The sequence below is a fragment of the Manacus vitellinus genome, unplaced genomic scaffold (assembly GCF_001715985.3).
Source record: "Manacus vitellinus isolate BGI_N305 unplaced genomic scaffold, ASM171598v3 scaffold_49_pilon, whole genome shotgun sequence".
Classification (NCBI taxonomy): domain Eukaryota; kingdom Metazoa; phylum Chordata; class Aves; order Passeriformes; family Pipridae; genus Manacus; species Manacus vitellinus.
The window spans coordinates 3,165,348-3,179,308 of record NW_021940603.1 but is presented as its reverse complement, the minus strand read 5'-3'; the positions used below and the strand labels follow the sequence as shown (position 1 = coordinate 3,179,308).

The following is a 13,961-nucleotide window of genomic DNA, read 5'->3' as shown; positions in this document are numbered from 1 at the left end:
ATAGGGAAAACTGATGAAAATTTGTGTTTCAGTTGTAGTCACTAAACAGGTATAATGGAGAACTGATATATTAAGCCAGATTGAAATATTTTCTTATTTTTTAACTCCTGTAGTGGTTTGAAATTACTGGAAGAACAAAGATTTGGGAAAACCTTCAAAGCAAAACTATACAGTGAAAATTCATGTTCTTTGTATTTCTGAACTTTCCTGTGTCTAGTGAGAAGATACAGGCAAGGAAGTCTAGGTTTCTCTAAGAGGTGTAAGATTACAAAAAATCACAGCAGTTGAATGACAGTGCTTTGGCAAGTTTTTATTAATTTGGGAGATGGTAAGAAGGTTTTACAACCAAATATTTCTGTAAGTGGATTGAACAGTAACTGACCTTCTGTCCTTTTGGGTTGACCCACAACTTTTACCAATCCTGTGTGATGTATCCATCCAGTCCTGCAGACACGGAACCAGTTTAAGGTTCTTTTGCCAGATGAAGTGTTAATCACTCTGCTTCCCATTGTGGGCACAAGCTCAGCTTTCCCAACAGCTGCTGGTGTAGGGCACTTGCACATCTCTGTGGGGAGAAGCTGCCTGGAAATTATCATAGCAGTGGTGCAAGTATGACTTTTCTGAGGCATCTACATTGGAAGTATGTTTGTTACCTGTGGAAGTAGGGAGGGGGTGTTTGTTGGTGGAGACAGGCTGGGCCCTGTTAAGCTGTGCTACTCCAGCAGCACCTTCTGATGGAGAGAAGGTCAAGGTGATGCCTCTGCTGCTGTTCTCACCTCAGTGTGGACCTCTGCCATCTGCTTGGTGTGAATGCACAAGATACAGGCAAGGAGAGGGAATAGATGGTGGCTTTGAGACAGGTTTTGCTTCTACAAGCACCCAAGGGGGCTGTTGTAGCTGCCAGGAGGACTTTGTGCATAAGTTGCTCCCTGTGGAACTCACATTACTGCTGCATGGGTTGTGAGCTGGGGCATGGGTTAAAACCCCTCCCTGCCTCCTCCTTAAAAGTTTTCATGTCAGCTACTACTAAGGTCCAGCAGTCAGAGCTGTTAGGTCACTGCCAACATGGGGTGACAAATAATTAAATGTCTTGTTTTTTTTTTTTTTATTTACTTGTTCAAGTCCTCTGATATTTGAATGAGGTTAGTATGGCTATAGTTGGCCTTCTGGCAGAAGCTGAGAACTACCAGCTACACAGGACTAGGATGCAACAGAGTATAATATGGTGTGTAGGAGGAGGTATTTGATGAAAGGTACCTTTTGAGTTGTACTGGTGCTTAGGAACTGCTGCATCTTGAATGCATCGCTCACTAACTGTAAGATTTTTTCACTGTTGTTTCGTCCTATGTCCATGCAAAGCTATTTGGCAAAATGATATATCATATAATTAATTTATGTGGTAATGTTTGTGTATGACCAAAGACCTAATATTGTAAGATACAGTTTCAAACCAAAGTACTTACTGATCAGATCCCAGAGTAAGGACACGGGTGTGTGTATCAAGATACTCATAATGCTGCATTTTACTCCTCTGAATTACTGATCTATCTATTAGCAGCCTATTTATGTTACAGTTTGGGGCACATGAGGAAGAATGTCAGTGGCTTGCCAAGTGAGTCAATTCAGTGTTTATAATTTCTTGGTGATCTGCCAGGTAAATGTCTGTCCAAGTTTAGTTTCTCATGTGATCAGGAAGTGATACAGGAGGATGCACTGAGGACTTCCCCGGCCGTCTCCCCTCAGCACCCTGACAGGAATGTGGCAATTGTCTTGTGCTTTAAAGAGGAAATTTTCAAAGGCACACAGAACTAAATCTCATGTAGAAATCACTGAAGTTCCCTTTAAGCGTCTGATGTTTTCCCTTTTAATTTCCTTTCAAGCTCAAATAATCACCTTTTTAAAAGCAACTACCCAACCCCTGAGCATGTGTCCTCTTAGGAAAGCTTGCTTACCTGATAACATTTACTCCCTATTGCTTCCCTGTGTATATTTTAGTGTCACTATTTAATTTTCCCTGGGACTATTAGTGTGGAATAAAGTATTGAACTTGCTTCAATGGGCCAAATTGGAATCATACCTTTGAAACAATCAATGAGTGCTTCTGCAATACTGGAAATGGCAAACATCAACTTAAATATAAGTATTGCTTAAAGTTTCAGGTTCCTTTTACGTGGTTTGAAAAGAGGTAAGGGGGATCATTCAAGTTGATCTCACGTGGAGATTCCTGGGAATTGTTGTGCATCTTCCTGCAAATGTGACATGAAGGGCTTGGAAGCTTATGTTTATTTTTTAATTTTCAAAGATTAAAATTAGGTGCAACGAGTTGTTTTTTCATGCTCAGGTGTATACATATATGCATACCCATGTGGGACCAGCAACCAGAAAATAATATTTTCATGTGGTTTTGAAAAATCAAGGAAGAACATGGACTTGTGACTTACAAAGTAAAGATTTTTTTTGCAGGACATCGGTGCCCATCTGCTGTTTGGTACTTTATGACAACTGTCACCTAGGCTTTTCAGCCTCTTGAGAGTCTGGAGATTTTTTGCTTCTTCAAACACTTCATCACTCAGTCAGTAAATAAACAGAGCGGGTCTACTTGGCTATATTTGAGCATTCCTGGACTTGGCACTTGTTTTGCTAAAAGACAGAAATGTGTCTGCTGGTGCAGATACTTTATTTGATCTCATGTCAATCACCTATTTGAGTTTATAGGATTTTGTCTTAATTTCTATTCTTTTAGTACTTTTAGAGGTCCTTGGTTTGCCTTTGCGCTCTGTGTGAGCTCTAAAATGTGAATGAATTTAACTTATCCAGGTTGCAAAGAATCTTTCCTGCGTACTTTTTTACCATGTTCGTCTATGGAAGCAAAGAAACAATACATTCGAAAATCATGTATTTCCCTTAATGTGTCTTACTGTGTTCCAGCCCTTCTCATTAGATTAATGCTAAAATATAGAAACTGTTGATTAGCCTGCTGCCCATTAGCATGAGGAACATCCCTGTTAGAAACATCTGCCAAAGAACTGAAACTGCCATTCTTCACTTGTCCTTCCATGGCTCCTCTTCCTCATTCCCTCTCTTTTTATTTTTTTTAAGCTCCTTTATAAAAAAAACCCTAAAGATGAATTTTGGGTTTTGTTGGTTTTTTTTTCCCCCCCCTCTTTTATTTAAGGCCAGGGTAAGTTAAAAAGAAACATTTAAATTTTGCAGCCATTTGCTGTTGGCTGCATTTGTTTTAATAAGGGCAGAGAAGCTGAAGCCTCTGTCGCCAGGGCCCAGGGAAGAGAACACCTGGAAATAAAAGGAGATTGTGACACTGCATGTTTCTGAGGCCGTGAAACAAAAGCTTAAGTGAAAGTGAAGCTACTGCTGAACATAAAGTTTATCACTGTTGCTGGGGAATAGTGTCTGCCTGCTTCAGGCCCGCTGTGAACTTGGCCAGACAAAATAGGTGGAAGGGCAGAAGGTGGGGAATGTCTGCATCCTATTATGAATTGGAGGAAATGACTGTCTGCACTCCGTGCGCTGGTGGGCTCCGCATCCTGCTGGCAGACTGGTGAGCGCTGTGGGACACTGAACCAGGAGTGGGGAATTGTCAGCTCTGGGGTTTAAAATAACTACTAGGGATGAGAAGAAGCTCCTTAAAAACATACCGTGAGTTTTCTGTTGGCTTTCTTAAACTAACTGGAAACTTTCTGCTTTTTTTTCCAGGGGCATTTTTCTTGGAAAACATTGCTACTAAAAAGCTCCAAACAGGAGGAGTAAATCCAGTCAGCTTGTCAGACCACTGGCTCAGTGTAACGGTGCTTTCATGAGGTAACGTTGGGCCAAAGTCAACTTTTCTTTTCTCCTTTGTAAACCTGCAGCCAAGCAATGGGCCAGAAAATCTCAGGGAGCATAAAGTCTGTGGATGTGAGGGAGCCCCCTTATAGACCTGTCAAACGAGAGCTGAGAGGCCCGGATTTTTGCAAGCCAGCGCGCCTGGACATGCTGTTGGATATGCCCCCTGCCAAGCTGGAGGTCCAGTACAAACACGCCTGGAACAACGAAGATCGCTCCTTAAATATATTTGTAAAGGAAGACGATAAACTGACTTTTCACAGACACCCGGTTGCCCAAAGCACGGATTGTATCCGGGGCAAAGTCGGCTACACGAGGGGCCTCCATGTCTGGCAGATCCACTGGCCCACGAGGCAGCGGGGAACTCACGCCGTGGTGGGCGTCTCCACGGCCGAAGCCCCGCTGCACTCGGTGGGATACACGTCCTTGGTCGGTAGCAACAGTGAGTCATGGGGCTGGGATCTGGGGCGCAACAAACTCTACCACAACTGTAAAAACCAGCCTGGCGTCACGTATCCTGTCTTTTTGGAACCAGATGAGTCTTTTGTACTCCCAGACTCGTTACTGGTGGTTTTGGATATGGATGAAGGGACGCTTAGCTTCATGGTGGATGGACAGTATCTTGGAGTGGCCTTCAGGGGACTAAAAGGGAAAAAACTTTACCCCATAGTCAGTGCAGTTTGGGGGCACTGTGAAATTACAATGAGATACATCAACGGACTTGACCGTAAGTGTTACTGAATTTCTTCATTACCCTGTCTTTCAACTTTTCTCATGTAGGAGTTTTTCTTTTATCCTGTTGCAGTGGACAGTGTGCTGGGGGGAGCGGACTGTTCACTGTGAGTAAACTGCATCCTGTCTGACTGCTCAAAACTAATATATCTCAGTTGTATCTTGTAATGATGGTGTGGATTGTATCAAAATATCTTCCGTTTTGGCAAGCAGAGTTGCAAGAAATCTGTGTCCAAGGAAAGTGAACAGGCTGAGAAAAAGATACTGAGAAACTTCCTGGGTATATTTAACAGTAAAACTCTTGTTTACTGGAGGATATGTTTTAAATCTGTGGTTTCCAAATAGGATTTGTGGATCCCGTAAAAATTTCCTGTAGTAGTGGAAACTCTTACATGGTGTTCATAAACATACTTGAATGCTGGCCAGTAGGCTTGCTTTCTGTAGTTGCCTTCCCAGGACCCTCAGAAGCAGCTGTGGATCCCCAAGAATCTGGGAGCTCAGGTCAAATACCGCTTTCAGCAGTTTTTCTGAAAGAGAGCTCTGTTCCTTAGTTCCTTTCAGGAGGTGCTCTCTCAGGGTATTTTCTTCTCCAGCAATCCGTGTTTTTGGATAAGCGAGCATGAGCTATTTCTGATCTAAAAGGGTAATATCAAATTAAATTGATAAGTAGTAAGGAGCAGCATGTTGCTGCTGTGACCTTGGAGTAGTGACCTGCCAGAAGATGAGTTGCAGAACTGGGTCTTGTCCAGTTCTTGTCCCTGCTCAGGCAGACGAGTGCTCTGCCAGGGCCAAATGCAGCACAGTGTGCACTCGGGCAAGCCCAGTTATTTATCATCAGCGTCTTGGCTGCTGGGTGCTGGGGAATGGAAAGCTGGACAAGGTATTAGGTGGAACTGTGTTCTTGTTTAAGACTGTATTATCTGAGCTGTAGGAGGAACTACAAATATGAATATGTAGATTTACAAAAAATGGACGATTGGGCAAAATTTTAATGTTTTTTGGCTTTTTGAACGGGACTTGGTCTTGTAAAAAGAGAACACACCTGCCTTTCAATGAGTGATTTCTAAAAGAATTCACTAGTCTTTTCAGTAAGGATGCAGTGGTCTAATTTTTTTTTTTGTCAAAAATTAATTCTCTGCTCATTAGTCTTACATCTGACATACCAAGTAGAAACATAATTAAATAATTTGACCCTGTTTAAGATTATATTTTCATAAACATCTGTACCATGCACTGGGGGAAAGACTTTTTATCCACAGAAGCCCTGCAGGTTATTCCAGCTAGATGCTAAATGGCAGCTTCCCAAGTGTTTTCATACAGGGGAATATCCGAGGATTGTAATTTTTTTGCAATTACTCAGACATTGCAGTGTGATGTGCTGACAATCTTTTCTTTGGATGGTGGGGGAGAGAGACTTTTTTGCCAGCTGAATATTTGTTTGCAAAAGCAGTTTTTATAATACTGTGAATATCTGCCAAACTAAGCTCAACTTGGTCCACCACGTCCACACAGGATTCTGCATTCGTTTTGTAGCCTTCACGGGGCTGCTCAAGGGAGCTTTAGGAAGATGAAAACACAGGAGAGGATGTGAATGAGTTTGGTAGAAATTATAAAATAAAAGGGGCTAAGTAGAGAAGGGATAGCTGTGGTCTGTGTGATGACAGAGAGAAAGATTCCCATCTGGTTTCTTGTGGGATAATTTTGTTGGAAGAGGCAGGATAACTTCCTAAACTATCCCTGAGAAAGTCAAAGTCTCTATTTTTTTAAAACACATCAAGTCCAACGCTTCATTTTTTATTTTTTTTTTTGAAATCCAGTCTCCAGAAAAATCCAGTCCAGGTTTCCCCCCTTTCCATACTCCGGAAAGTCCAGTCCGGGTTTTCCCCCCTTTTCGGCGGAAATCCATAAAACACGAACCGGTGGATAAAAGTAAACTTGTAAACACAACTTTTATGTAGGCCTGAGTGTTAATCTGATCACGTGAAAAGGAAGTTTAAAGCCACTTCAAACCGGGGGGCATTTTGACATCCTAGAGTCACATCATTTGTTATCACATGTTCACTGATCCATTACTGTCCTGCAACAAAAACAACATTCAAGAAACCAAATTAGCTTGTTTAGCTGGTGCTCCAAAGCAAACACTGTCTCTTCTCTGCTGAAGGTGTTTCCATCCAGCCTGCCCTTGTGTAACTTTGAGTTTAGTCATGGTACCTCTTCATGTTTGCTCTCATTGCACTTTTAATTACGGGTTTTTATAATTGCTTGTTGTTGTGAAAATTGGAGTAGATATTGAAGAACATTTGTGTTCACAAATTTAAATACATTTGAAAATACTTTTGCGTGAGGGAGTTGTTATCGTTTGATTCCTTTTTAACCTTACCAATTATCTTTTTTCAGTCTTTCCCTGCCCCCCTCTTCCCTGGAAGTATCTCATAGCTCTGAGTGCAGCTTTTAGCAGGTCTGGCCATAGAGTCTTAGCTGTTTTTGGAACTGCTGTCAAGCAGTGCCTTGTAACTTGCTATTTAGTGATTGATTGTTGCTGCTCAGAATGCATACCACAGCTTGTGATGGCTGTTTGTGAGGTGTGTCCTACAGAGCAAATGGAGACCTCAACGGCAGGGATTTTTAGTGTTTTCAATACTTGCCGCTTAAATAGAAGACCTCTGAATACTTTAAAGGCCCATGTATTTCAGTTGCCTGGCAAAGAGTGAAAGGCTTGCAGGAATGGAAGAGTGAAAGGCTCAAATGATGGGCTTGTGCAGCTGCAATGAACTCAAACATGTGTCATAGTAGTAGAGAGATGATGCAGACTTTGAAGTGTCTTAATTACTGCATAGATGGCAGATTCACAGAAGGATAAGGCTGCAGGTCAAAGATCAAGAACCTGTGTGCCCTCTGATCTCTGGATATTGCTCCTAGAATAATGCTGTAGTTAAAATAAATTGTAGTTCTTCCAGCTGCATCTGATACCCAGAGTATTCTGCCTCAGAAACTACTTTGAGCATCACATGAAGATGTTCTGTGACTCTCACAAGATGGTTTTTTTGCTCACATTTGAGAGACTTGGAGTTGCACATATTTGACAGGGTTTGGGAGGGAAGGCAAGGGGACAAGATGGAGAGTGCTCATCATAAACACATTGAGTGTGAGGACAAACTTCTTTGATCAAATCCTATCAGTATATACCACGCTGTGTGTAAGTTGGACAGAATTTTACATCAGCCTTCTGACTCACTGCCTTTTGCAATAATTAAACCCCCAAATAACATAAATGCAATATGTTATTTTTGTTATTTTTCCTATCAGGGTATGTGCATGTTTACAAAAAGCTGGTTAATTTATATCTGGTGTCTGATGAGGAGTCCTGAAGACTATTTATAAACTGAAACAGAGAAATAACAAAACACTTCTTTGTAAATGTACTTTGCAGATCATGACTGAACCATTAGTACTTGTGTGTTTAAACAAAATGTTGGGAGGACAATCAATAAAATAGTGCTGTGGTGGAAAACTTGGGCACTGAGTAGGTGAGCTGAACTCATTGCAGTTCTTGCATTAAGCCTTGCATATCCCTTACACAATTTCGAAAATAACTGTCGAGCTCAGAGAGCTGGAAGCATTTGTCTTGGAAGAGAAGACTTTACTTACAAGTGTAATTTATGGAAAATATTTGTCTGTACCTGTTCATACTTTAACCTACGGATCCTTCTTTGGGTCTGTATTTGGCCCTGGCGGGTGAGGGTCCCTGGGCTCTCTGTCTGGTTACTGACCACTGCCCTGCGACACATCCCCTGTTTTTAACACCTCTGTTTACATCCCCAATGAAACAGAAGTATTATTCAAAGAATGTGCTTCGAACTTACTTACCTGCCATGAACAAACAGGTGGACTAAAGGGATCATCCAAGCAGAAATCTGGGCTCCTGTTTTCCTGTGCCAGCAGCCTGCTCACTGTGCCTGCAGGTGAGCTGATGCAAGCGTAGAGCTGAGGATGTTTGGAGAACATGGGGCTCAGTTTTGGGGAGTTGTAGCTGTTCCTTGTAGAGGCTCAGGAACAGTGGGAAGGAGGAGGGAGCTCGAGGCACTTTCTCTCTGTTTGCTGATGCAGCTACAAAAGTTTTGGCACATGGGGTCTGTTCACACCTTTTGCTCTCAGCCGTGCAGAACAACACAGTGTAACCACTGAATCTCTCTCAGGCTGTAAATGTCTAGAATTTTGAAATAAGGTGATGTTTCTAAACCAAAACGACAACTTTGGAGCTATGGAGCTAAGCACAACTTCTTTCCTCTATCCTACTGTTCTCAGTTTATTTTAATTTGCATTGATCTGTGTCTAACATACCACAATTGCTAATTATAAATATGCACTCTTCCCCTTGGAGGTCTTTTTACCATAAAGAAATCTAAGTCAAAATTGTGAAATTGTTAACTGCCAAGAGAAATATATAATCTCTCTTCAGACTCTGGGTTTTCCCCCAGATGGTTTTCAATTAAAATTTTTAAATGGATTTTTTTTTTGTTTATCTAAACTTGTTTTATGCTATTTATATAATACATGACTCTGGAGGTTGCAATGGAAATAATGTACTCTGAAAATCCAGTATTGCTAAACCTTAGAAAGGGTTTTCCCTACAGACATGCAGTCAGAGGATGAAGCAGCAGTAATTAAGCAGCTAATGTTGTGAAGAAGCAATTTTTAGCTTTTGAGATAATTTAACAGGAACCAGCATTTTCAGTTCCTGCTTCAGGAGTCAAATAGGTATTGTTGGGGTTTTTTTGTCTTCTTCCACATGCACCTCCCTTCCCAGGTTTAAATGCATTTTTTTGTCCTTTAATCCTAATTTGTTGACACTTTCTAATTAATTCTCAGCCTTTTCTCAGCAGGTTGAAACCACTGTATTGTCAGCAGAATATGCCACTCAGTTAATTGGCTTTTTGCCCCAGCCACCCCCTGCCCCTTCTTGGTGGTCTCTGCATTATATCTTTCTCCCAGATACTCTTCTTTTGTTCAGTCCTCCCGTTTCTTTCTTCCCGTCTCCAGCTGAGTTTCTCTTCTTTTGTGTTACTGTGTTCTAATTAATAATATATTCTTAGCAATCTTGTTTTCCTTTTTCTTGTCCCAAACTTCAGGGCAGTTTTTGTTACTGATAGCTGTAGAATATCAAGTGCAGTGTCATTCTTCCAGAGGAAGGACATTTCAGATTTAAGGCTATGACTTCAGCTGTAATGATGAATGGGCTTTGCAATAGTCTTTTTGTAAGGTCCTACACTTCTTGTAAGATTAGCCTGAACTTGTTTTATACAACTTCAGACCTCTAGTGATAGAGCTTTCTCAGACAACCTAAGACACACATTAGCTTTACAGATAACAGGGTTTTTTCCTTTTTGGGGATTCTTTCTTTTTTTCTTTTTTTTTTTTCTTCTTACAGTCTTGTCTAGTTTGTGCATTAGCAGGGAATCCAGTTTTCATTGGCTTAAAACTTAAGAGGTGCTGGCATACTTTATTTTAAGCTCAGTAGTTCCTAAGGCTAAGAACAAGCATCAGTAGTCCACAGCTGTGTTGTGGTTTACTTGAATCTTGACATACCTGTGCTTTTTATTCCTACTCTGGTTCATAAAGGTGCCATGGCAACCACCAAATCTACAGTTTCAAGGAAAAAATGCCTGTTAGTGTGTTCTGATCATGTTTCTGCTGATTTCCCATGTATCCTGTTTTTAAGAAATAAGAAGCTTTGAAGAGCAGTGACTACACCTTTGTTCTCAAAATTGAAGTGAATATTGTAATCTAAAGTTACACTGTGAATATCATACTTATTACACGAAAATAGCAGTTAGAAACCCGAGAGTTGTGCTTAATTATTTTATAAATTTGCACAAGCTACAATGCTGGAATTGCTCAGCAATGTGAAATAATTCACACAGGTTTGTTTTAGAAGTAGAAATTTGTAGAGGGCTTTTTATTTTTTTGGATTTGCTCCATCTGTATTGCTGTTGGGAATTGTAGAGCATAAATCCAAGCTTCAGTGCAAATAACGGTGCTTCTGTCATTCAGTGATATATTTATTTTCTTTCCAAAAATGCATGTGTTTTGTCCATTTTGACTGTTTTCATACAAGTTTCCTCATAAGTTATATTCCTCCTTAAGATCCTTATTTGTCTCTGTAGCCATGGAAGTGTCTTTCCTTCTCCAGTCATAAGCTCTTTCTGCAGATGGCCTCTTTCTCTTCCCCTAAACCCAATGTAGCTCCTCTACAAGGAGAGGCAGATAAACCACCTGATTTCTAGTTTGAGGTCAGAGCAAATTCCACTTTAAAAAAGAGTATATTTTGGTGACTGGCAATTCATACACCAGTCTTCATATTATGGAAAAATTCATATTTTTACAGTAAATTGACAGGCAATGGGCCTGAAAAGAAGCACATCCAGAAATGCTGTTGTGTTCTTCAGGTAGTTCCACTGGCAGTAGTGATGGTGCTGTTCTGCCTTCCTGAGTAAATGAGAGTAAAGCTGCCCCAGCAGTAGCACTGTGTTACAGTAATGCTGAGGCTGTGAAGTCAAGCACTTGGAAGCTGGCAAATGGCAGAATGGGATTTGCTTTTTTGCAGCTGTAATCCTGAGCTCAGCAGCCTTCATCCTCCTTTTAGCCAGATAGTGTTTCACTCTGCTAAAGGTGGTAAGTTTAGCTGCAAGTCAACCTTTTGTATTCATTTTTGCCAGCATTTTTTTGCATTGATTCTTTTCTCCCCAGTCTTCTGTGATTATGAGCTGGTGTATTTTGTAATTTCCTCAGGACAGGCAGTGTGGAAAAACTAGGAGCATGACAAGTCTCTTGTGTTCTCAGGTTCAGGTTTGTGTTGCCCTTTGAAGACGACAGCAGAAAGGCAGCAGGGACTGCACTGGATCAAAGCTCCACCTCGTCTGGTTTGATTTGTGAATTTAACTTAAGTCTTTCACTTTAAACTGTTTTGGGGTGGAACTGATGATCAAATCTGTCTTTAGGCCTGTTATCAAACCTGATTTTTGATGAAAAACCTCCAACACTGAAAGTATGAGAGGGGACATTTAGCCTTTAGTGCTGGAACTCAGTGTTGAGGCAGAGGAGATGTTACATTAGAAGTTACTGACACGGTTGAACTTCATGTACAAAAGATGTAAGGATGCTTTCAGTTGATTAAACATTATTTTTAAATACCAGTCGGTGGTGAAATACGGAAGATAAAATGCTGACACTACAAAGAGAATCTCTGTTGTAACTTGCAACAAACTGACCACTTCATGTAGCCTCCTGCGTGTTGGCCAGGACTCCGTGTGCCTGGTGTGGAGTGGCACATCCAGTGTTGGTGCTAAGAGTGCCCATTGCAATGGGAAGATTATTGACTAGGAACTTTGGATAAGATATTTTTGGTAATGCTCTTTCAGAGTGGACTTGGCAGGCAGTGATGGAGTGAGGCAGATCTCCAGTGTAACCCCAGAGCAGTTAGTCAAAGCTATACCTGTATTTCCACTGTCATGCCTAAGATGACATGAATTTTGTAGACGTGTCAAACATGTATCCTGAATAACAGTATGAGTATCTCCCTGCCTTCTGTGAGCATTTCTTTCTGAAAGTAATGAACTTCTAGATGTGGTATATCTTTGGGCTGAGTTGTTTTTTGGTTTTCTTTTTTTAAGAGAAAATTCTTATTAGCTCCATTTCTGCCAATTTCTTATGACCGGTTGGCCAAACAAATTGTCTTATTTCAGAAGTGATTTGTATGAAGCCAAAATGTATTTTCAGCAGAGAAATACGTAACATTAAGAAAAGGATAGCTTTTGTTTGAGAGTAATGTTTCTCACAACAAACATTTTTGTTTCTCCAAGATGCTGCATCTCCGTTGCAAATGGGAATTCCTGTCTGCATGTACTGTGTGGAATTGACATTTAAAGATATGGTGCTTCTGCTTTTCAATAAAAAGTAACTATAAATGTTTAATAATATTCTTGTGTATACCACATATCTGCATACCTATTTACTGTGCCACTGAATGGGCCTCAAAGCTTTGATACAGCATCTTGAAGCTAAAAAAATTCTGCTTCCTCCTCCCTGTGTTTTCAGCAAGCTTGACAGCTACACCGTATTTGACTAAGACAAAGTGATTAATTTCTTTTAGATCCTGTTGCTTTTCCTCATTTCTTGTAATGTTTACCTTTCATATTTTGGCATTCTCTTAAGTGTAGAGCCTGTAATTGCTCTCAAAAATACATTTCTCTGTCCATCAAAACAAAACAGAGTATGGGGTTATATTAGTACCCTGTTCACACGTTCAAAATTGAAATGCTTTATGCTTCTGAAAATGCCTCATTTCCAAGTGTACATATTATATAAAATATGCTGTTTGGGGAGACTTTTAAAAAGACCTTTATAAAGGTTAAAATAATTTTTAAAGGCTTAGGAATTTGGTTTCTTTAAGCACTTAATGATTTTTTTAAACAGCAAATTTCAGTTTCAAATCTAGCATAAGTATTATGAAAACAATATATTTTCACTGAACAAAGAACTTCTATCCAGTAAGTTGGCTCTGGTGAAATGTATCATCCAGCCATGGGCACCATAATGGAACCTGGTGCTCAAACAAGGGCAACCCAACGTGTTTGGGGTTCGTGTGCTCTGCAACAGCTTTTCTTCCAACCTCACTTTGTTGGCCTTTATATTCTTCGCAGTATTAACTGCCAGCACACCCAGGATCACTCTAGAGGAGAAAAGACAATGCAGAAAGAATCATGTCTTGCCGATACCATCCAAGGAGTCTTTCTGCTGTGCCTTTTGCAACTGGACTTGTCTATCTCACATTGGCCTCTTTAGCCACCAGGGTGCTTGTAGCAAATGTGGGTAGAGCCCTCCCCAAATCTTTGTTTGCATGATGATGATGAACTGCCACCCCACTGAATTAGCTTGTGCACTGAAAAATTTGTGATGTTTTGACACTGCTGATGTCAAAGGCTGCCACTTTTTCTGAATTCTGCAGTGAGTGAACTGGGTTAGGTTGGAGTGGAACGTGTGCCTTGGCTTCTGAAGAAATGCCGGTTAATTCCGTAGTTCACACTGGGTTTCGTTGCACTGGAAGGTCTCCCCATCCAAGGGTGTGGACTCACTGTATCTTTGTTATTTTAACTAAGGCAATTGCTTTAATGTGCTGTGTTGTAGCCATGACTCCATCCCTGCTCCATGCATGCTTGCCATATGTGTAAACAGTTTGCTGATTTTACTGGTATGACCTGTTGGCCTCTGCCTGTATAAACAAATGAAGGGCAAAGTTCAGAGAGATCAGAGGGGAAACTTTAAACATCCTGCAAAATCTGCAGTTCATTAAGTGTACGTTAGTGTTTGGTTACAGCCAATCCTTTTGT

General features: G+C 40.7%; 1 protein-coding gene across 1 annotated transcript in view; it reads left to right on the top strand.

The window, feature by feature from the left end:
* Nucleotides 1-13,961, top strand: part of SPSB4 (splA/ryanodine receptor domain and SOCS box containing 4) — a 96,756-nt gene that overhangs the window by 31,619 nt on the left and 51,176 nt on the right. The window contains exon 3 of the mRNA XM_008931213.3: nt 3,715-4,570. Coding sequence (XP_008929461.1) covers nt 3,877-4,570 — 694 coding nt within the window. The 5' untranslated portion in view covers nt 3,715-3,876. The remainder of the gene's footprint in view (nt 1-3,714; nt 4,571-13,961) is intronic.